This window comes from Oncorhynchus tshawytscha, linkage group LG20, assembly GCF_018296145.1.
Source record: "Oncorhynchus tshawytscha isolate Ot180627B linkage group LG20, Otsh_v2.0, whole genome shotgun sequence".
In the NCBI taxonomy this organism is placed as follows: Eukaryota; Metazoa; Chordata; class Actinopteri; order Salmoniformes; family Salmonidae; genus Oncorhynchus; species Oncorhynchus tshawytscha.
In genome coordinates, this window is record NC_056448.1 from 8250810 (window position 1) to 8274041 (window position 23232).

The window sequence follows — 23232 nt, forward strand, 5'->3', positions numbered from 1 at the left end:
CTCATTTTAAACCGAACCAGAACCTTAACCCTAATCACACTGCTAACCTTAACTTTAAATTAAGCACATTTTGGTGTTCCTACATTTTTTCAATATAGTCCATTTTGACTTCGCAGCTGACTTAATTAACTAACAGGAAATCGCTCAGTTCTGCCTCCAGGACTAGACTCGTGACAATAAACGTCAACATACATGTGGCTAACGGTGTTTGTGACACCATACCATCTCCACAGCCTAAGGAGAAGTCAGTCTTTCAGATATTCCACAGCAAGTCACAACAACAAGACGATGATCAAGTACAAAAGCAGCCTGTGCTTCGATGTCCGCCAGCCTCCTCAGTCAACACAGCACCTGTCTCTATAACAGGTTTAGGCATCTCTCTCCCACTGACTCTCTGCAGCCAGGAGCAAATCAAAAGATTAACGTTGCTCTCAGCAAGCCCTCTGTGCGTGTGTGCGTGTGTAATAACGCAGAAATAAAGGTGTTATAATAGTGTAATAACATACACATTTATCATTGAACCTATCCATCAACTAATGAATAAATCAATCACTTGTTCTATATTTCAAACCAATTACCGGATATTCTTCAAGAAAGAGAGGGTCACTCACTCACACAGCTCATAAACGGCATGCCATACTTTTAGAACCAAGTCCAGGCGAGTTTCCAAGTTTACGTCCAAGTGAAAACGCGTAAATTCCAGTAATCACCTCTGATCTATCGGATGTGCGTAAAGACAGTATGGGTGGTTATCTGTCTGTGGCTAGAATCCAGTGTTGGAAGCGGCGTGTTGCACCTTCTGTAAACTCTATATAATGAACATCTAGCGGCACATATCCAGACAGCAGCGCTACATCTACTTGGCCACACCGTCTGACCCAGACATTTGGCACCCAGCCCGAATACATCAGACAAACACCGACCGACCGACTGAAATAAAAAAAAACTGCTCCTTTCAAATTAATCTAGGAGGATATGTAATTCAACTACAACTGGAATATCATACCAACAGTTCAACGCTGTTCCTGTGTTAGGGATTACCCCAAAAAAGTATGAAAACGCCGGGAATAATTATTGTTAGCTATTGTAGATATTGTTAGCTATTGTAGAAGTGACAGACACTATCTCGCTCAAGTCATATGGGTTTGTTTGACGCCTTAACGCACAGGCAGAGACGGACCGTTCTTGCAGATGTGGATCTGTTTCAGTGAGTTATAAATTCTAACAGTGCAGATAGAGTAGGCTATGCCAAGTGCTTAGACATCAAACCAGTTTTAAGAGACACGTGATTTTTCAATAAACGCTGGAAGAAATAGTTGATCCAACTTTAACCAACATTTACTCACCAAACACTGTATGTGTAAGGAATTCCAAGTGCCTATAGGGTTGTACTTTTTCCACGTTTCATCTAGTTCTAATTTAGTTCAAATCACAAAAATAGGTTTTCCAAAAGATGTACGCTACAATGTGAAAGATAAATCACTACATTTTCTGTTGTTAAAAAAGAAGAAGATGGTTAGCCTACATATTTGAAAGAAACGGGATCTGCGGCGGCTCCGTTAAAAGTGCATGAGAGACACACAGCATTCTCTAGTTGTGTCTATGGAGTGCTGATAGACTACAAGCAGATAGTTACCGTCCTCATCTTCATTGTTAGCGGCAAAGCCCAACTGTGTAGAGTAGAGTAACGTTACAGAGTGCAGACAATAGACTTCGCCTGCGCTGAAATTCCGTAGTAGCCAGATGACTTCTCTCCTCTGTCCATCACTTTTCGGTTTATGCCATTCTCTATATCCCCATGAGAGAGAAAACAGAGGAACATAAATGTCTTAGCAGAAAAGTCTATCCCCAAGAATAACTTTTAAACTATCTCCAAAATAAGGAGACCTAATTCATAGCCCAACTGTCCTCTTTAAAATAGACTTGGTGTGTTTGCTGAGTTGTTATTTTGGATAACGCAGGTAGTATGCTGCACAATAATAACAAATAGTCTACATCTAGGACAGTGTATGCAACACAGCTAAATTGAGTTGAGGTAGCACCCTTTAATACAGTATACCCGGTCTGGTACCATAGCCAAGTTCTGAGCTGCTTCAAATTGGCAGCTTTTTCAGGCTGGGAGGTTCAGCTGACGTCATTGCAGATGTGCGTATTCTAACATCAGCTGTGCGCATGTTCCGATCTAATATCACGTGCGGGGGGGGTACAAATAGGTTTCAGGAACTTCTCTTTACCAGAACCTATAAGCACAAAGTGTAGCATAATTGACTGTTTTTGCCAACTATCACAGTAGAAAAAAGTTTGGCATACTTAAAAGTGTTTATTGCAACGAAGTTATACACAGGTGTAGAAAAACATTATTTTTCTGTGGATGTTTGGTTATTAGGAGACCTAACTAACATATATATAGTAGTGAAATTGGTTAACTTTAATAGCCTGCCCAAAACCTTGGCCTCTTATGGTATACCATCTATAGTGTACAATATGTAAAACTCTACAGGTCTAATTTTTTGACAAAGCTAACAATATCCTATATTTATTCTTGTTATGGAAAAATAGATATGGTCTAAATAAAATTATATTGTCTACCAATAAAACAATTATTTGCCCAGTGATGTTGCTGAAATGCAACAGTGACTGAGTTGGCCTAGGGAAAAATTAGATGAGTCAAATAGCAAAGCAATTTTGCAGAATGTAGTGTGTAACCCACTTAAGAAGGAGAATCACTCTGACGATGAACACAGAACTATTTGAAGGATTGTTGCGCCTTCTTGTGTTCAAAAACGATATAGCAACTTTTAAAATAGATTTTTTATTTCACCTTTATTTAACCAGGTAGGCTAGTTGAGAACAAGTTCTCATTTACAACTGCGACCTGGCCAAGATAAAGCATAGCAGTGTGAACAGACAACAACACAGTTACACATGGAGTAAACAATAAACAAGTCAATAACACAGTAGAAAAAAAGAGTCTATATACATTGTGTGCAAAAGGCATGAGGAGGTAGGCGAATAATTACAATTTAGCAGATTAACACTGGAGTGATAAATGATCAGATGGTCATGTGCAGGTAGAGATACTGGTGTGCAAAAGAGCAGAAAAGTAAATAAATAAAAACAGTATGGGGATGAGGTAGGTAAATTGGGTGGGCTATTTACCGATGGACTATGTACAGCTGCAGCGATCGGTTAGCTGCTCAGATAGCAGATGTTTAAAGTTGGTGAGGGAGATAAAAGTCTCCAACTTCAAAGATTTTTGCAATTCGTTCCAGTCACAGGCAGCAGAGAACTGGAAGGTAAGGCGGCAAAGTGAGGTGTTGGCTTTAGGGATGATCAGTGAGATACACCTGCTGGAACGCGTGCTACGGGTGGGTGTCGCCATCGTGACCAGTAAACTGAGATAAGGCGGAGCTTTACCTAGCATGGACTTGTAGATGACCTGGAGCCAGTGGGTCTGGCGACGAATATGTAGCGAGGGCCAGCCGACTAGAGCATACAGGTCGCAGTGGTGGGTGGTATAAGGTGCTTTAGTAACAAAACGGATGGCACTGTGATAAACTGCATCCAGTATGCTGAGTAGAGTAATGGAAGCTATTTTGTAGATGACATCGCCGAAGTCGAGGATCGGTAGGATAGTCCGTTTTACTAGGGTAAGTTTGGCGGCGTGAGTGAAGGAGGCTTTGTTGCGAAATAGAAAGCCGATTCTAGATTTGATTTTGGATTGGAGATGTTTGATATGAGTCTGGAAGGAGAGTTTACAGTCTAGCCAGACACCTAGGTACTTATAGATGTCCACATATTCTAGGTCGGAACCATCCAGGGTGGTGATGCTAGTCAGGCGTGCGGGTGCAGGCAGTGAACGGTTGAAAAGCATGCATTTGGTTTTACTAGCGTTTAAGAGCAGTTGGAGGCCACGGAAGGAGTGTTGTATGGCATTGAAGCTCGTTTGGAGATGAGATAGCACAGTGTCCAAGGAAGGGACAGAAGTATACAGAATGGTGTCGTCTGCATAGAGGTGGATCAGGTAATCGCCTGCAGCAAGAGCAACATCATTGATATTTACACAGAAAATAGTCGGCCCGAGAATTGAACCCTGTGGCACCCCCATAGAGACTGCGAGAGAACCGGACAACATGCCCTCCAATTTTACACACTGAACTCTGTCTGCAAAGTAGTTGGTGAACCAGGCGAGGCAGTCATTAGAAAAACCGAGGCTACTGAGTCTGCCGATAAGAATATGGTGATTGACAGAGTCGAAAGCCTAGGCCAGGTCGATGAAGACGGCTGCACGGTACTGTCTTTTATCGATGGCGGTTATGATATTGTTTAGTACCTTGAGCGTGACTGAGGTGCACCCGTTACCGGCTCGGAAACCAGATTGCACAGTGGAGAAGGTACGGCGGGATTCGAGATGGTCAGCGATAGGCAGGGCAGGATGGATATAGGTCTGTAACAGTTTGGGTCCAGGGTGTCTCCCCCTTTGAAGAGGGGGATGACCGCGGCAGCTTTCCAGTCCTTGGGGATCTCAGACGATATGAAAGAGAGGTTGAACAGGCTGGGAATAAACTGAAATGAAATCATTAATAAACCTTTTTGAAAAACTAAAATAGACTGAAACTATTATATTTGACTCCAAAACAAACTAAAATAAAATGAACCATGAATGATGTTCAGTTTTAGTTTTGGGTGGGAAAAAATCTAATGGGGTTTTCGTTTTTTTTTTTTCCTAATCGGGTTTTCAAGCTTCTGAATCTGGCATGTCACATTGAGAATGGACGTGTTTGACAGCATCAAAAGCCCGGACTTGACTGACTGACTGATCTACAAGTCACCTTGCGTCATAAATAACAACTCATTAGAATTTGAAGATCAGTCAGCCAGTCGAAATTTACCCATGAAACATTGCGGTTTTGATCATCTTGAACATAACCATTGACGTTATCATTTAAATGTAAACTCAACAAAATAATGTTTCTGCAAGCAGCACCCACAGAGATACATAAAGGTATCATCTTCATATGCAGTGCATTGGAAAAGTATTCAGAACCCTTCCCCTTTTGGAAATGTTATGTCACAGCCTTATTTTAAAATGTATTCAATTGTTTTTTTTACTCTTCAATCTACACGCAATACCCCAATAACAACAAAGCAAAAACAGGATTTTAGACATTTTTGCAAATGTATATAAAAAAAACTGAAATATCACATACAGTGGGGCAAAAAAGTATTTAGTCAGCCACCAATTGTGCAAGTTCTCCCACTTAAAAAGATGAGAGAGGCCTGTAATTTTCATCAAAGGTACACTTCAACTATGACAGACAAAATTAGAAAAAAAATCCATAAAATCACATTGTAGGATTTTTAATGAATTGATTTGCAAATTATAGTGGAAAATAAGTATTTGGACAATAACAAAGGTTTCTCAATACTTTGTTATATACCCTTTGTTGGCAATGACAGAGGTCAAATGTTTTCTGTAAGTCTTCACAAGGTTTTCACACACTGTTGCTGGTATTTTGGCCCATTCCTCCATGCAGATCTCCTCTAGAGCAGTGATGTTTTGGGGCTGTTGCTGGGCAACACGGACTTTCAACTCCCTCCAAAGATTTTCTATGGGGTTGAGATCTGGAGACTGGCTAGGTCACTCCAGGACCTTGAAATGCTTCTTACGAAGCCACTCCTTCGTTGCCCGGGCGGTGTGTTTGGGATCATTGTCATGCTGAAAGACCCAGCCACGTTTCATCTTCAATGCCCTTGCTGATGGAATGAGGTTTTCACTCAAAATCTCACGATACATGGCCCCATTCATTCTTTCCTTTACACGGATCAGTCATCCTGGTCCCTTTGCAGAAAAACAGCCCCAAAGCATGATGTTTCCACCCCCATGCTTCACAGTAGGTATGGTGTTCTTTGGATGCAACTCAGCATTCTTTGTCCTCCAAACACGACAAGTTGAGTTTTTACCAAAAAGTTATATTTTGGTTTCATCTGACCATATGACATTCTCCCAATCTTCTTCTGCATAATCCAAATGCTCTCTAGCAAACTTCAGACGGGCCTGGACAAGTACTGGCTTAAGCAGGGGGACACGTCGGCACTGCAGGATTTGAGTCCCTGGCGGCGTAGTGTGTTACTGATGGTAGGCTTTGTTACTTTGGTCCCAGCTCTTTGCAGGTCATTCACTAGGTCCCCCCGTGTGGTTCTGGGATTTTTGCTCACCGTTCTTGTGATCATTTTGACCCCACGGGGTGAGATCTTGCGTGGAGCCCCAGATCGAGGGAGATTATCAGTGGTCTTGTATGTCTTCCATTTCCTAATAATTGCTCCCACAGTTGATTTCTTCAAACCAAGCTGCTTACCTATTGCAGATTCAGTCTTCCCAGCCTGGTGCAGGTCTACAATTTTGTTTCTGGTGTCCTTTGACAGCTCTTTGGTCTTGGCCATAGTGGAGTTTGGAGTGTGACTGTTTGAGGTTGTGGACAGGTGTCTTTCATACTGATAACAAGTTCAAACAGGTGACATTAATACAGGTAACGAGTGGAGGACAGAGGAGCCTCTTAAAGAAGTTACAGGTTTGTGAGAGCCAGAAATCTTGCTTGTTTGTAGGTGACCAAATACTTATTTTCCACCAGAATTTGCAAATAAATTCATTAAGAATCCTACAATGTGATTTTCCAGATTTTTTTTTCTAATTTTGTCTGTCATAGTTGAAGTGTACCTATGACGAAAATTACAGGCCTCTCTCATCTTTTTAAGTGGGAGAACTTGCACAATTGGTGGCTGACTAAATACTTTTTTGCCCCACTGTATACATAAGTATTCAGACTCTTTACTCAATACTTTGTTGGAGCACCTTTGGCAGTGATTGCAGGCTCGAGTCTTCTTGGGTACGACGCTACAATCTTGGCACACCTTTCTTTGGGGAGTTTCTTCCATTCTACTCTGCAGATCCTCTCAAGCTCTGTCAGGTTGGATGGGGAGTGTCGCTGCACAGCTATTTTCAGGTCTCTCCAGAGATGTTCAATCGGGTTCAAGTCCGGGCTTTGGCTGGGCCACTCAAGGACATTTAGAGACTTGTCCCAAAGCCACTCCTGTCTTGTCTTGTCTGTGTGCTTAGGGTTGTTGTCCTGTTTGAAGGTGAACCTTCACCCCAGTCTGAGGTCCTGAGCGCTCTGGAGCAGGTTTTCATCAAGGATCTCTCTGTACTTTGCTCCGTTCATCTTTGCCTCGATTGTGACTAGACTCCCAGTCCCTGCCGCTGAAAAACATCCCCACGGCATGATGCTGCCACCACCATGCTTCACTGTAGGGAGGGTGCAGGGTTTCCTCCAGAAGTGAAGCTTGACATTCAGGCCAAATAGTTCAATCTTGGTTTCATCAGACCAGGGAATCTTGTTTCTCATGGTCTGAGAGTCCTTTAGGTGCCTTTTGGTAAATTCCAAGCGGGCTGTCATGTGCCTTTTACTGAGGAGTGGCTTCCGTCTGGCCACTCCACCATAAAGGCCTGATTGGTGGAGTGCTGCAAAGATGGTTGTCCTTCTGGAAGGTTCGCCTATCTTCACAGAGGAACTCTGGAGCTCTGTCAGAGAGACCATAGGATTCTTGGTCACCTCCCTGACCAAGGCCCTTCTCCCTGGATCGCTCTGTTTGGACAGGCGGACAGCTCTAATAAGAGTCTTGGTGGTTCCAAACTTCTTCCATTTAAGAAGCCACTGTGTTCAAGAAATGTTTTGGTACCCTTCCCCAAATCTGAGCCTCGACACAATCCTGTCTCGGTCCTCTACGGACAATTCCTTCAACCTCATGGCTTGGTTTTTGCTCTGACATGCACGGTCAACTGTGAGACTTTATATAGACAGGTGTGTGCCTTTTCAAATCATGTCCAATCAATTGTATTTACCACAGGTGGACTCCAATCAAGTTTTAGAAACATCTCAAGAATGATCAATGGAAACAGGATGCACCTGAGCTCAATTTCGAATCTCATAGCAAAGGGTCTGAATACATATGTAAATAATGTATTTCAGTTTTTTTGTATATATATATATATATATAAACTCCACAAAAAAAGAAACGTCCCTTTTTCAGGACCCTGTCTTTCATAGATAATTTGTAAAAATCCAAATAACTTCATTATAAAGGGTTTTAACAGTGTTTCCCATGCTTGTTCAATGAACCATACACAGTTGATGAACATACACCTGTGGAACGGTCGTTATGACACTAACAGCTTACAGACGGTAGGCAATTAAGGTTACAGTTAAGAAAACTTAGGACACTAAAGAGGCCTTTCTACTGACTCTGAAAAACACCAAAAGAAAGATGCCCAGGGTCCCTGCCCATCTGTGTGAATGTGCCTTAGGCCTGCTGCAAGAAGGCATGAGGACTGCAGATGTGGCCAGGGTAATAAATTACAATGTCCGTATTGTAAGACGCCTAAGACAGCGCTACAGGGAGACAGGACAGACAGCTGATCATCCTCGCAGTGGCAGACCACATGTAACAACACCTGCACAGGGACAGGTACAGGATGGCAACAACAACTTCCCGAGTTACACCAGGAACGCACAATCCCTCCATCAGTGCTCACGTTGTCCGCAATAGTCTGAGAGATGCTGGACTGAGGGCTTGTAGGCCTGTGTAAGGCAGGTCCTCACCAGACATAACCGGCAACAACGTCACCTATGGGCACAAACCCACCGTCGCTGGACCAGACAGGACTGGCAAAAAGTGCTCTTCACTGACGAGTCGCAGTTTGTCTCACCAGGGGTGATGGTCGGATTCCCGTTTATCTTCGAAGGAATGAGCGTTACACAGAGGCCTGTACTCTAGAGCGGGATCGATTTGGAAGTGGAGGGTCCGTCATGGTCTGGGGCGATGTGTCACAGCATCATCGGACAGAGTTTGTTGTCATTGCAGGCAATCTCAACGCTGTGCGTTACAGGGAAGACATCCTCCTCCCTCATGTGGTACCCTTCCTGCAGGCTCATCCTGACATGACCCTCCAGCATGACAATGCAACCAGCCATACTGCTAGTTCTGTGTGTGATTTCCTGTAAGACAGGAATGTCAGTGTTCTGCCATGGCCAGCGAAGTGCCCGGATCTCAATCCCATTGAGCACGACTGGGACCTGTTGTATCGGAGGGTGAGGGCTAGGGCCATTCCCCCCAGACATGTCTGGGAACTTGCAGGTGCCTTGGTGGAAGAGTGGGGTAACATCTCACTGCAAGAACTGGCAAATCTGGTGCAGTCCATGAGGAGGAGATGCACTGCAGTACTTAATGCAGTTGGTGGTCACACACTATACTGATTGTTACTTTTGATTTTGACCCCCCCCCCCTTTGTTCAGGGACACATTATTCAATTTCTGTTAGTCACATGTCTGTGGAACTTGTTTATTGTATGTCTCAGTTGTTGAATCTTGTTATGTTCTTACAAATATTTACACATGTTAAGTTTGCTGAAAATAAACGCAGTTGACAGTGAGAGGACATTTCTTTTTTTGCTGAGTTTGTATATATACACACATTTGCTACAATTTCAAAAAATCTGTTATCACTTTGTCATTGTGGGCTATTGTGTGTAGATTGATGAGGAAAATGTGATTTAATACATTTTAGAATAAGGCTGTAATGTAACAAAATGTGGAAAAGGGGAAGGAGTCTGAATACTTTCCCGAATGCACAGTATATTTATTAATTCCATGATTGTACTTTTAGATGTGTGTATTTTTGTGAATTGTTAGACGCACTGCACTGCTAGGAACACAAGCATTTCGCTACACCCGCAATAACATCTGCTAAATATGTGTATGTGACCAATAACTTTTTATTTTCCTTTTTTTTATTTCAAAACAAAATCTTAAAACTAATAAAAATAAAAACAAATATAAAAACACAAAACCATAAAGTCTTGAGTAAACATATGACATATCATTTATTTGGTTGTACTGCCTTGAGCAAGGCACTGTAAAACAACACATTTCACTGCCCCTAGCTGGTGTATGTGACAATCAAACATCATATGTTACTGTATGTTGACCTTTGAATCACCATTGTTGACACAAGAGGATGGTAGCATAGCATACACCTGTAAAACCCCTTTCAAGCAAAATGTGTGCAAACAGAATCCCTTCCTCCCCCTCTTTTGCTCCCTCTCTCTAATACACACACCTGTAATGAGAGTGTGTATGTATATATTCTTTTTTAAATTACTTTTAAATTACTTTGCTCATGGTAGATACGTTACCATGGTAAGTTGGTTTAACCCCAGTGTTGGGGACTCATGTAGTTCAGCAAGTAACTTACCTCCATTTTCAAGTAGTGGTAGTTGAACTCAATTCAAAGCTTGGAACTACATACGACTTCTTTTGCTAAAGGAAAATAAAATGTGGGTGAAGTAGGCAATCATTTTCCTAAACGGCATCAGACCTGCCTAATTCTCACTTTTGTGTTTAATTGGCTAAATAACACATTCCGTTAACAATTGACCCCGGAATGATCTGTCGTGCATTTTTGTAGTCTGTGACATTTCAGATTTAGATATGAGGCTTTTTCATGAAGTAGTTTGGATGTAGTGAACTACTTGTTCAAAGTAACTTTAGTTAAGTAAAATTATATAAAAATTTTTAAGGGTAGCTTTAGTGTACCTTAACTTCTACTTAAGTCATTTCTTGGTAAACTATGTTTTAAGAGTAGCTTCCCCAACACCATTTAACCTTACCAATACTACCAGATCCAAATGTTTATCACAGACACCATCACATGGGGTGCAGTAGCTATTCATGGAAAACTTTGAACCTTGGCGTTAACAGCTCATAATTGTGACTGAAAGATGAATACAGGGATCCATTATTATTCTATAATTATTATTATTATTATTATCAGTTTGTAAGATAAGCCCCCTTTACTTTTTGGGCCTTAAACTGGTGCTTGACCTCATGCCTATATAGGCGCTATACATGTGTATATATGTCTCAAATTGAATTTAGTTATGAGGTATAGAGCCATGGAATTAATGTACAAGAGATTTTCATCTTCATATTCACAAAGTGATTGTGGTTCACCTCCCTTTTGGACAAGCCAACATAATAAAATCATTTTAATAATGTTTTTTAAACATGAAAAACTGAATGTTCATTTCCTTGTTTGTGCATCTTTGTGTAATAAAGTTTTCTATTGGTAGTTAGTCCCTACTCTTAGTGGCTGTAAAGTATATGGCCATGTCAATCACCTGTCCTGAAACTGTATATAATTATGTTCCTTCCTAGTACCTTCCCTCAGTTCTCCACCTGCCGCCACCGAGGATTCTCGCCTCTTCTTCTGAACAGTACTGTCATTCAGCTCAACTACATCATACCGGTGAGATTTATTTCACAATAAGTTATCACATGGCTGGAAATCCTGTTTGTAGGTGAAGTAATAACTATAGAAACTGTTTTGACAGGGATTTTTCACGAGTCAGGTTTGATCATGTTTTCATGACAAATATGCATGAATTCTCCATGGGAGAATTCTCCATACATTTTGCTTAGGCTCCTGGTAGCTTCTCTTGCATGGTGCAGAGAACTGAGAACACCGTAATAGTACCACAATGTAGGAACCATTTAGGAACAATAAGGAACAGAACAGCTAAGAGCCATTGTTTAGGTCGTACTTAACGATGACCTGTGCCATGTTATCTTCCATAGAGAGACCATGGCTGCCGTAACTCGACAACCAGGGAGCTACCATCCATCAGACTTCCAGACGGGCCTCTGCGACGTCTTCAGTGACTGTGGGACATGTAAGAGGACAGAAATTCCTATTTAACTAAGAGCGGCTGTATATCTTTTGTGCATCCAGGATTTTTTCTTCATTTCATCCATGACTGAGCTCGCAGAATGTACATTTAAAAAACATTTGCTTTCTCCTTCTCTCCTGGACTGAGAGGTAGAAACAGTATAATGTACTTCTACCGTACTTTCTCTCTCTCTCAGGTTGTTATGGTTGGTGGTGCTTCCCTTGTCTGAGCTGTTCTATCGCCAGTGATATGGATGAGTGTTGTCTGTGTGGGCCAACCATGGCCATGCGCTCCATGTACCGTACCAGATACAACATTAAGGCGAGTTCCTTTCATATACTGCAGCAATATAGTTATACGAGGCTCTATAACTGTTACTCGGTCACGTGAAACATTCTAACCAGAGGGACAGGCTCAGATGTCTGAGGCTCTCCTTGCCTCTCTGCTGCACTAACTGTCTTGTTCGGTTTGGTGTCCAGGGCTCCTTGTTTGGGGACTTCTGTTCTATCTTGTGGTGTAGGGTCTGCTCTACCTGTCAGCTGAAGAGAGACATAGATCTGAGGAAGGAACAGGGGATCTTTTGAGCTCAGGTACAAGCACGATTCTGTCCACGTTACACAGCACAGCTACTTATTTTCTGATAGGAACGATCTCACCCACCCACCCACACACCTGAGTGCATCTTTTAAACCTTTGTGCTACAGCCAAATAGCTTATTACAAGGTCCCTTGCACACATCAGCGGGTGCTGAAAGAGCTGCTCAAATAAAAGACTGGTGTAAATGATGCCTTGCCTCGAATTGATGGGAGTGCTGTCGAAACTGTAGTGAGGCCATAATGCTCATTGGACCTACTGGCCCCTTCAACCTTATGTAAGCGTAACACATTGAGTCATTTGTGTTCTTTGTGGCATGGTTCATCCTCATACAGTAGAGCAGGTGAAGCGTTTTAAAGACAAGATATACTAGCGTTTACTGGTATTCATGTCTCTTTTCCTCTAGATGGCGCCAGATGCCTGAAGAAAAAGATTTGAGCTCCACTTCCAGTCTTCTGAATTCGTTTTTGCTTTTGAGACAAGAAACAGAAAGCAATAAATGTCCGGTATTCTTTTTACCAAACATAATTTGTCAATATAAATGCTATTAAAACGCTCCAATGCTACAATAGTAGGACATGTATATTGTGGCTTGATTATTCAGAAATTCCTAGAAATTGCACATCATCAGTCAAATATATATATTCTCTTATTTTTTTAAAATGTTTCTCCCATTTACTGCTGGTATGGACCACTTCTATGTTACATTATAATGAATTTTTTTTTAAATGATTGTACACAAAACAAGTAAAAGATCATCTGAGCAGCGATATAACTCAAGTCAGTTAATAATTTCTCAGACACACCTCAGGGTGAAGCACTGTACACATGTATTGGTTAACCTGGTCATTAAACTTTAGACCTACGAGTTACCCATGTTTTGCAATAGAGATAAAGGCAGTGACAAACCACAAGTCCATTGGAGATTACGGCAGGTAGATTAATCATGTAATTGTCAAACGGAGCCCTGACATACAGGAAGTGTTCCCCTCTGTTGTGTGTGATATGCTCATTTATGATACCTGATAAATACACAACAACTTGGATATCTTTTTTATTTTACCTTTATTTAACTAGGCAAGTCAGTTAAGAACAAATTCTTATTTTCAATGACGGCCTAGGAACAGTGGGTTAACTGCCTGTTCAGGGGCAGAACGACAGATTTGTACCTTGTCAGCTCAGGGGTTTGAACTCGCAACCTTCCGGTTACTAGTCCAACGCTCTAACCACTAGGCTACCCTTCCGCCCCGATATCTGTGGTGATACTGTTTGAGATTTTGTGTGTCACTGTCGATAGAGCAGAAGGGGAACTTTGGCCAGACATGAGGTCAGGTCATTGATGAACTGATTTCCCAAACACTGATAAGAGTATATAGACATTTATTACCAAGAGAATCACTCACCATTACCAGGAGAAATACTCACCATTACCAGGCGAATCACTCAACATTACCAGGAGAAATACTCACCATTACCAGGAGAATCACTCACCATTACCAGGAGAATCACTCACCATTACCAGGAGAATCACTCACCATTACCAGGAGAATCACTCACCATTACCAGGAGAATCACTCACCATTACCAGGAGAATCATTCACCATAGCTGACTACTGCAGTTGTCAATATGCCTGGTAAAACCTACTTTTCTCCTTCTTCTCATCTCATCCTGCCTCTCAAGTAAGCATACCTCTTTACCATTGAAATGTAAATGTTTGTATGTATTGTAAATGTTGTGTCACTTTATCAACGTCAATGTTTTGTCCATCAGATGTGCAGGGGGCTCTAAGAAGGTAATGTATCCAATTCTAGTTATTTTGATACGAAGAGTTGAATCAACTACTTTTTCTTATGCAACTAAACATATCGGCCAATTTAAACAAATTAAAACTCTGGGAGGAAAGACTCACAACATGCAACTCCTCATCATGTGCTACAACTACCAGCTGCCTGGCTGTCCCTTGTAGGTTCCAGCATATTGGACAGAGCTGTGTGTGGATCCAACGGAGTCACTTACGCCAGTGAGTTGTTATACAGTGAAACAGGCTATTTGGATCTGGATTATAGGGGGACTGTGTATAGAAAATGCATGGCTAAATATGGTTATGTAAAGCATTGTTATTAATTACTACTGCAATTTATCATCCATAAACTATTTGAGTTTCTGTATCACGCTGTAGTCTAATCAAACTGGCACAATGTCATTCTTACTGACGGGGTGTAAGTAAATTGTGATTCAAACGTTCTCTTTCAGAGAAACCAGGGGGAAGACACTAACTGTCAAATGTGGACCTTGCTGAAGAAGTCGGAATTTGCAACTTCAACCGGATAAAACATAGCTGGAACACAAATTGTGATGAAAAAGAGCAGATTATGCAGAATATATATATATATATATTTTTAACACAAACTTTTTTTTCAACTTTTATTCATCTCTTTGTTGATGTTGCACCCAGGGCTAACAAAATGTCTCCAAACAGAATGTAACAAGATCCTTGCACAAGAGCACACAGCAACAAATAAAGAGTGTCAGTAGGAATTTGCCCGTGTGTCTTTCACATTTCAACCTGAATAACAAACACCTTCACTGTGGGACACCAGTATACACGTGATGGCAACAACTGGTAACTTGATGAGCCAATGGATACAAGCATCCATTAATTAGTCCTAGAAAGATGAATGGTAACCTCCAAGCATAATCAACAGTAGAGAAACATGCTGGAGAACCACCAGATTGGAACTTGTCTCCAGGGAGAGAGACGGGACACTCGGCGAAGCTCTATCAGCCCATGCCAAAAAAACATCTGGATCTGGCTTCAACTGAACAATTTGGAGTTTGCAGTCCACAGTAGAGTACGGCGATGTATGATCTTGCATACCTTTGCCCAGCCACCCAGCCAAAACCTCTAGGGGAAACAATTGGGGGCTTTGTCCAAAATGGCACCCTCCATAGGGAATAGGGAGATGGGGTGCCCCGGTGTGGGTGATGTGTTCCATGCCAGGGGGTGTCAGTCAGTCTACTGGGTCATCTGAGCCTCTATGGCCTGGGCTGTCCACTCAGGAGCAGCCGCAGTGATCTTCTCCAGCAGGTTGTTCACCTGGAAACACAGAGACTGGATCTGCTTGTCCCAGGTGGGCAGGGGCTCCCGTGCTGAAAGACCGAGCAAGAGGGGGGGAGGGAAAGAGCGAGAGAGAGTTAAGTATCTTATGTAAAAAAGGAATAATGCTGAAAAAAAAATCTGACACTGAAAAAGATGAAGTCCTTCCAAAAAAGCAAGCCTAGGATTATAGTCGCTCCAGATAGGAGCCACGGGAACCAGGTCCTAACCTAGAGAGAGAGGCATCTCATCCTCCTAGAGCCGACTGGGCAGCGGGCATAGCCGGAGACTTCTTTCAATAGAGGAGTCTGGGCACAGCTAACTACTCACTCTCAAAGTGGACGATTCCATCGATCTGGTCGATGAAGCCGTTCATGCGTCCCTCAGTGATCATCTGGGAGGCGATCTTCTCAGCCTGGGGGACAGGGACAGAGAGGGACAGCTCACTGGCATCTCCATGCACACTCACACTACACTACTGCACAGGAACACGGCAACAACGAGTTAATACAAAGGCCCCGGGCCAGAAACACACCCTAGCCCCTTGCCTCTAGCCTTGGTGGACTGCTAGCCATATTGCTTAGCGTACAATCCTCTCAGATCCCCATGAAGTGGCTAGGGGGTAGGGGTTGTTTTTGGACTGGGCCAGTGAAAGTTGATCAAATTCATTCCAGGCCAATAGGAGTATGAAGTGGTGTTAGTCTGTGTACATAACTACTGTAATACTTAACCACAACACAGCCAATGGGTATGGCAACTGTAACGGTATGCATTACCTACAAATTACAATGTATTTCGGTCTCACCCAGCCCAATGGAGAAATGTAGTGTAGCGTCTCACTCCCGTTATAATTCACTAACTCCATCCCACTGTTCTATTTAATATCTACACTGTAAGTCCACTGTAGCAAGACATGCAGTTCATGTTCTTTCAATGATACACACACACAGTAAATCTCACAGATTTACTCCTTTTCTGAATGTGGTAGCCTAGTCCATTTACACGTAAACCAATGAGTAGTTCACACAACTCTACAATCCTTTCAATTCAGCAGTTGAAAAAGGGGGAGAATGGGGACAGAAACAGTTGTAGCAACACATACTGTGGGATATAAGATATGCCTGTAATGGACGACTGGGTAACAACAAGAACCCAAATATACAACAGAGAGGGGAACTCAGATTGCACTGTTCCATGTAGATAGAATAGAAATACTTAGTTCAGGCAAGCTCAGACTTTTCTTATGCCTGGATCATTAAAACCTAAACAAACCATCTCCACTACTTTCCTGTCATTCCAACATAGGTCATTTATTTGTACAGTACAACATCTTTCTTTTCATTATTTAATAACCTTCATTTACTACTTACCACAGAGACAATACATGACAGATGTCTTAGGTGGCCCTAAATCAACTTGATCCTTAATCAAGACTACATTTTCACACGGCTATGAGTACTGCGTCCCCAATCCCACTACCTGAAGAAGCCTACTTGGCAAAATACGACACAATACGAGTCTTTAGAATGACAAAAACAGAGATGAATAAACAGAGACCACCGGTATCATGAGGGGAGTGCACATTCAGTTCTGATTCTTTCACGTCTTCAAGCGAGACATTTTGAGAAAGACAAGAAAGAAAGAAAGACAGAAAGAAAGACGAGAGAGAGACAGAGAGAGACAGAGAGAGACAGAGAGAGACAGAGAGAGAGACAGAGAGAGACAGAGAGAGAGACAGAGAGAGAGACAGAGAGAGACAGAGAGAGACAGAGAGAGACAGAGAGAGACAGAGAGAGACAGAGAGAGACAGAGAGAGAGACAGAGAGAGACAGAGAGAGACAGAGAGAGACAGAGAGAGACAGAGAGAGAGAGAGAGACAGAGAGACAGAGAGAGACAGAGAGAGAGACAGAGAGAGACAGAGAGAGAGACAGAGAGAGAGACAGAGAGAGACAGAGAGAGAGACAGAGAGAGAGACAGAGAGAGAGACAGAGAGAGACAGAGAGAGACAGAGAGAGACAGAGAGAGACAGAGAGAGACAGAGCCAAACAAGGCTTTTATTTCAATTAATTTTAGTTCTGTATTTTGGGTTTCACACCTCATTCATTAGTAAAGTAGTGATTATGTTCCCTACCAGATTGCATCTGTAACCAGGGACCTCACCATCGGGACAATCGTCCTGCACAACAACATATATATTCAAAATGCAAGCCTTCTACATAATGCTGCTTCTTTTAAAACTGATACTTCAACGTTCATATTACAATACCTCAAAATATTATTGCATTTATAGTTTGGGATAAAAACTGTATGTCTGTGTTAGGGTGTTTTGAAGAAAATCCAGAAAATAATTGGGGTTATTTCCCCCCCACTTCAACCTGTCATACTAAAAGGTTCTGGTTATGCCCTCAAAACGCTACTTTAATCAGAAATCACATTCCCAATTCTTTCACTGAAAAGTAATTGTTTTCCATCAGATACTAAATGTCTTGAGGAATAAAATTCCTACACAAACTGTAAGTAACAGAACACATTACAAAAACCCTATACCTACCCCCCCACCCACCCAAAAGCAACACTTACACCTGTTGGGGTCTTGTATGTTGAAATTCATCTTACCTTAGCGGGAGGGATCTCCAAAAGCGCTCCTAGCTCTTCAAACGTGATGTTGTTGTAAAGTTTGCTAGCAGACAGCAGGTTGTGTTCAATAACAGCTCTGTCCAATATGCTGGAGCCTACAAACAGAAACCCACAGACATGCAGCTGAGCATATTTTCTTATTACACAAATCGGTAGAATAACTTAAGGGCCGTGGAGAGAGGGCGAGGCAGAGACTGACCGTCTGCCATGGTGGCCTTCTGGTGGGGCATGAGCATGGCTGCAAACTCCTGCAGCTGGCTCCCCCTGATGATCCGGTCCAGGTACATCTTCTCTAGGATGCCGTAGGCCGCCAGCTGCTGACAGCGCTCGTCTTTAAACAGGGTGGCTAACATACGGGAGCGCTGCTGGCCTGGAGAGAGAGGAGAGAGAGAGAGAGAGAGAGAGAGAGAGAGGAGAGAAGTAACAAGTTACTACTTGCCGCCCCAATAAAAGGCCAAGGCAAAATCCGGAGTCCCAAAAAACAAAAACAACGACGTAGCAATGGCACAGTCAGAACTGCTTTAACGGCACGCCGTCTTATGACGCTGCGACTGACAACACACCAAACCGTGCAAAAACAGTGGCAGGTACCCGCTGATGCCAGGATGGTGCAGTGGAGAGCGTGCTTCAGGGCCTCCAGACGCTCGGTCTCGTGGACGATGGACTTGTAGGAGAGCTCGTTGTACCGCTGCGCCGCCTCGATAAACTTCCTCCTGTAGTCCAGCACTCTGGCGTAGCACACTTTGTAGTGGACCTGTAGCTGTTCGTTGGTGGACTCGTTCTGGAGCAGAGAGGCCCTGTTGATGTAGGCCTCGGCCTGGACAGGGTCGTCATCCTCCAGGTACAGACGGGCGATCTTCAGGTACGTGTCCAACTTATAGTCTACGTTGTACTGCCTGGACAAGAGGGCAAGAAGGTTGGTTACTTGAATCATACGTGTTAGTGCTGAGCTAGAACCAAATTGGACACTCCCGGCAGGGTCCCCCAGCAATATATCTGGAAACACTGGACTAAAGTGACTTACTTCTGTCCTGTTTCCAGAGGAATGCCCACTAGAACCTGAGCAGCATTTCTCCAGTCCTCCTCCTTCTCATAGATGGTGGCTAAGTGCTGTCTGATGGAGGCCACCTGGGGGTAGACATGGGATTTAGACATAGGGTAGACATTTGTATTATTTCTTTCCAACCAGTGTCTAGCCTAGATCTGGGACACCAGGTGTGTGCACTGTGCACTCTGTGAGCAATCAAGTGCCAGACAAAAGAGAAAACCATTAGAAACACAGGCCCAATGAGTAAAGTATTACATTACTCACCTGTTCTTCAAAAGAGATGACCCTGGGCTGTATCTTCTCTAGTGTGAAGTGGTAGACTGCCTTGGCTGTGCTGTCAGGAAGACTGGGGATGTTTGTGCAGAAGTCTGTCAGCAGCTGTCTAGAGATCACTAAGCTGACGTTCTCATTGACCACTGCAGGGCAGGAGAGCATTACAGTTAAAAAGGGTATACAGTCATGTGATTTATGAGCTATGATTGTACAAAGGAAAAGGGGGAATGTATGTAACAACGGTGTGCAGCAGGATGTATTCTATCCTTCACTTTGTGCAGGATACTCACTTGCTTCGACGAATGCTTTTAATGATTCCAATTGTTCTGCATCTGTGAATTGGATGGCCTTCTCCAGAATCTGTCGATATCTACAATCGATAAAAGGGTTGGATTAGATAGCGATCTTAAGTTATAAATGATATGCATGACTTGAGAATTGAACATTATTTTCACAAATGCACTTCCAGAAATGACAAAACAGAAATGGAATAGCAAGCCTATAATCACCAAATAAGAAACAATACACACATTGAAATAACAAGCAAAATACAGTTAAGTGGGTTAACTATTGTTACATGATTTGGTCTGTACTCGCCATGGCGCCCCAGTAGCAGCCTAAGCAGAGAGCTCCTGTAAATATAGAGATATTTAATCAAGTTTATATTGAATCAAGTTTAAGTGTTTTTAATTGCGTGTTATTTTAAAATCAGCAGGTGGGGCTAACTCTTCTTGGCCTGGCTACCTAGCTGGCTGGCTAATTGTTTTTGTTCGAATGATGCATCTTGACACTGTACCAGCTTTTTAAATTTAACCCGGCTGCTGGTTCCTGATCTTTTGAAAACATAAAGAAAAGACTCACCTGAAGATTGAAAGGAATGGGAGGTGCAGTAAAGGAATGCCATACTGAGGCTGAGGGCTTGTAATGAGGATGACTGGCTAGTGCTCTGAATTGTGTGTGGTGAGATTTCTGGTGCCCAGAGCTGCCGAGGGCCTCTGAGGCATCACCCCAAGTGGGTGCCATATGTACATTATGAAGGAGAAGTCCAGTAGCTACATGACTCAGGCTGGTTCCCAGAGTAGCCCTCTACATGATCCTCACCAGACTCTTTATCACCCATCTCCCTGACCACCTTCCTCTGATCAAGCCATGAACTGTCCCTCTCCATCTTTGGAGGATACATGCTCTCAAAGATTTGGACTCTATTGGTGGACCTAACTATACTGTTCCTTAGCTAGACTACTCATGATAACCTATTACTTGTGTGTTTTATGCTTTTCTAGCGATTTGAGATTGTTATGAAAAGCGCTATAGAAATGTAATAAATTATTATTAAAGGCTAGCTAGCTGTATTTACTGTCTGTAGCTAGCTGATCGACTAGCAGTGCACACTGTTGATAACAAGACCTTTGGCAAGACTTTTAACCACCGATACTGTCTCGCTAGCTACAAACCGGTAAAAGGTATACAACAGAGACGGAAGAGAAAGCGAGACATCCCAACCCCTCGTTGTTTCTTGTACATATAGCATAGTCAGCTACAGACCAGACCCAGCTGCCAATGCATTGGTGCATATGGAAGAACCACAGTTAAACAGACCGGAACTTACCATTTTTTAAAATGGTAAACGGCCTGAGTGGGACATCTTAATTTATCCACCATCTTTGGGTATAGCTGTACCGGTAGCTACAGTTTTATGCTAATTTGAGAACTAGCATAGCATCGGCGGCCTGCTCATTGACGCTTTATAATTCACTCTAAACGTGACACTCGGGTTGAAATAATGTATATCTCCATTCACATATATATATTTTTTTTAATGCTCAATACATACTTTCCAGCGAGATCTTTGTGGGATCCGCTTGAATTCATAAGCTGTGCAAGCTCCTGTCTCACTCCGGCCGCCATTTCTCCGACGAAGTGTCAACAAGGAGAATTCTCAGCTGACAAGAGTGTATGTCCACTTTACCGGCAGGAAGGTCCTTCAAGACTGGCAACCGACCTGTACAGCTCTCGTTTTGGTTTCTAATCTGGTATTAGTTTGCTTTTTAGACTTTACTGATAATATGATACATTGTTTTATCTGTATGGAACAGTTACAATTCTAACAAAAGTTCTACTAGCTTTAGATAATTTTTCACGCCTGTTTTCCAATTAAATATTTTTGATATTATGGTAGTGAGACCAAATGCACGTATATACTGGAACTGGATTAACCTAAATGAAAATGATATTGTATGATCAGTCGAGTTTAATAACATACTATCAATAAGTTGTTTTTCGTGGATATTCGTTAGCATCAGCACCAATTCCAACACATCCGAAGTGGAGCCAAAATTAAATATTCTTAATATTGGTATGTTGATATTTGTTCCAATTCTATCTCTACCCCTTCGCTGGCCCTAACCCTTCGATGTTCGCAGATCTGTACGGTGGAATGGAAGCATATGGTGAAAGCTTTGACACTACACTGCTATACACAGGATTTAGTGGTCTAGGCTACATACATTGAAGTTATAAGTTACATCCATTTTAATATTTTACTTTGGCCAGATGGCAGCATTTCTCCTCTTACCACCACGGTTGCTGAAATGGAAGACATGTTAACAGGTGTGATTCAAAAATATATCGGTCAACCTTGACACAACACCTTTAGATAGATGTAGCCCATACAAGCTACCTGAACAACTACATTTTAAAACATTTATTTTATTTAACCTTTATTTAGCTAGGCAAGTCAGTTAATTAAGAACAAATTCTTATTTACAATGATGGCCTACCCCGGCCAAACCCCCACACTGGGCCAATTGTGTGCCACCCTATGGTGACACAACACAATTAGACCCAACCAAATCATGAGAAAACAAAAAGATAATTAATTGACACATTGGAAAGAATTAACAAAAAACAGCAAACTAGAAGGCTATTTGGCCCTAAACAGAGAGTACTCAGTGGCAAAATACCTGACCACTGTGACTGACCCAAAATTAAGGAAAGCTTTGACTATGTACAGACTCAGTGACCATAGCCTTGTAATTGAGATGGGCAGACCTGGCTCTCAAGAGAAGACAGGCTATGTGCACACTGCCCACAGAATGAGGTGGAAACAGCTGCACTTCCTAACCTGCCAAATGTATGACCATATTAGAGACACATATTTCTCTCAGATTACACAGATCCACAAAGAATTTGAAAACAACCCCGATTTTGGTAAACTCCCATATCTACTGGGTGTAACTGTGTGCCATCACAGCAGCAATATTTGTGACCTGTTGCCACAAGAAATGGGCATCCAGTGAAGAACAAACACCATTGTAAATACAACCCATATTTATGTTTATTTATTTTCCCGTTTGTACTTTAACCATATGCACATCATTACAACACATAATTTGACATTTTTAATGTCTTTATTCTTTGGGAACTTCTGTGAGTGTAATGTTTACTGTTCATTTTTATTGTTTATTCAACTTTAGCATATTATCTACTTCACTTGCTTTGGCGATTAACGTTAACATATGTTTCCCATACCAATTAAGCCCCTTGAAATGGCAGACATGAGAAAAAAATAAATCTTCTTCTTCGATGAGGTTTAACAGAGCTTGGTATCCAATAAATGTTGCATTACCGCCATCTACTAGACTGGAGTACAACTCCCTTATACTGTGTTTGAAATATATATATATACAGTACCAGTCAAAAGTTTGCACACACCTATTCATTCAAGGATTTTTCTTTATTTTTTATTATATTCTACATTGTAGAATAATAGTGAAGACATCAAAACTATGAAATAACA

The 23232-nt window shown here is 42.1% G+C and overlaps 3 protein-coding genes and 1 long non-coding RNA gene across 8 annotated transcripts in view; 2 read left to right on the forward strand and 2 right to left on the reverse strand.

Annotated features, from left to right (window-relative positions):
* The window catches only part of LOC112219762 (A disintegrin and metalloproteinase with thrombospondin motifs 6-like), a 166045-nt gene extending 163981 nt beyond the window's left edge, over nucleotides 1-2064 (reverse strand). For both annotated transcript variants that reach the window (XM_042302120.1, XM_042302119.1), the window contains exon 1: nucleotides 1637-2064. The gene's annotated coding sequence lies outside the window, so the exon portion shown is untranslated. The remainder of the gene's footprint in view (nucleotides 1-1636) is intronic.
* A 9186-nt stretch (nucleotides 2065-11250) lies between these two features.
* On the forward strand, nucleotides 11251-12953 carry plac8.2 (placenta associated 8, tandem duplicate 2). The gene is made up of 5 exons (XM_024381371.2): nucleotides 11251-11361; nucleotides 11691-11785; nucleotides 11979-12103; nucleotides 12262-12372; nucleotides 12783-12953. Exons 2-4 carry the CDS (start codon nucleotides 11698-11700, stop codon nucleotides 12364-12366), a joined length of 318 nt encoding a protein of 105 aa, XP_024237139.1. The 5' UTR covers nucleotides 11251-11361; nucleotides 11691-11697; the 3' UTR covers nucleotides 12367-12372; nucleotides 12783-12953.
* A 1204-nt stretch (nucleotides 12954-14157) lies between these two features.
* On the forward strand, nucleotides 14158-14915 carry LOC112219644. The gene is made up of 2 exons (XR_002948776.2): nucleotides 14158-14397; nucleotides 14631-14915. It is a non-coding gene; the product is annotated as an uncharacterized LOC112219644 (long non-coding RNA).
* Nucleotides 14772-21836, reverse strand: cops4 (COP9 constitutive photomorphogenic homolog subunit 4 (Arabidopsis)). 4 transcript variants are annotated; one of them, XM_042302121.1, is made up of 11 exons: nucleotides 20295-21227; nucleotides 20011-20065; nucleotides 19724-19803; nucleotides 19425-19576; nucleotides 19137-19240; nucleotides 18704-19008; nucleotides 18312-18482; nucleotides 18092-18207; nucleotides 17607-17651; nucleotides 15805-15889; nucleotides 14772-15527 (listed from the first exon to the last, which is right to left on the reverse strand). In XM_042302121.1, exons 1-11 carry the CDS (start codon nucleotides 20335-20337, stop codon nucleotides 15394-15396), a joined length of 1290 nt encoding a protein of 429 aa, XP_042158055.1. In that variant the 5' UTR covers nucleotides 20338-21227; the 3' UTR covers nucleotides 14772-15393. The 4 variants fall into 4 exon arrangements, with proteins under 4 accessions (XP_042158055.1, XP_042158056.1, XP_042158057.1 ...); XM_042302122.1 differs by lacking the exons at nucleotides 20011-20065; nucleotides 20295-21227 and adding an exon at nucleotides 21268-21836; XM_042302123.1 differs by lacking the exon at nucleotides 17607-17651.
* Between the last annotated feature and the right edge of the window lie 1396 nt (nucleotides 21837-23232).

Coding starts and splice junctions, on each gene's coding strand:
- plac8.2 (XM_024381371.2), top strand. CDS start 11,698: ATGGCTGCCGTAACTCGACAACCAGGGAGCTACCATCCATCAGACTTC. Junction 11,786..11,978: donor CTTCAGTGACTGTGGGACAT/GTAAGAGGACAG, acceptor TCTCTCTCTCAG/GTTGTTATGGTTGGTGGTGC. Junction 12,104..12,261: donor GTACCAGATACAACATTAAG/GCGAGTTCCTTT, acceptor TTTGGTGTCCAG/GGCTCCTTGTTTGGGGACTT.
- cops4 (XM_042302121.1), bottom strand. CDS start 20,337: ATGGCATTCCTTTACTGCACCTCCCATTCCTTTCAATCTTCAG. Junction 19,577..19,723: donor AAAAGCATTCGTCGAAGCAA/GTGAGTATCCTG, acceptor CCTGCCCTGCAG/TGGTCAATGAGAACGTCAGC. Junction 18,483..18,703: donor CACCATCCTGGCATCAGCGG/GTACCTGCCACT, acceptor CTCTCTCTCCAG/GCCAGCAGCGCTCCCGTATG.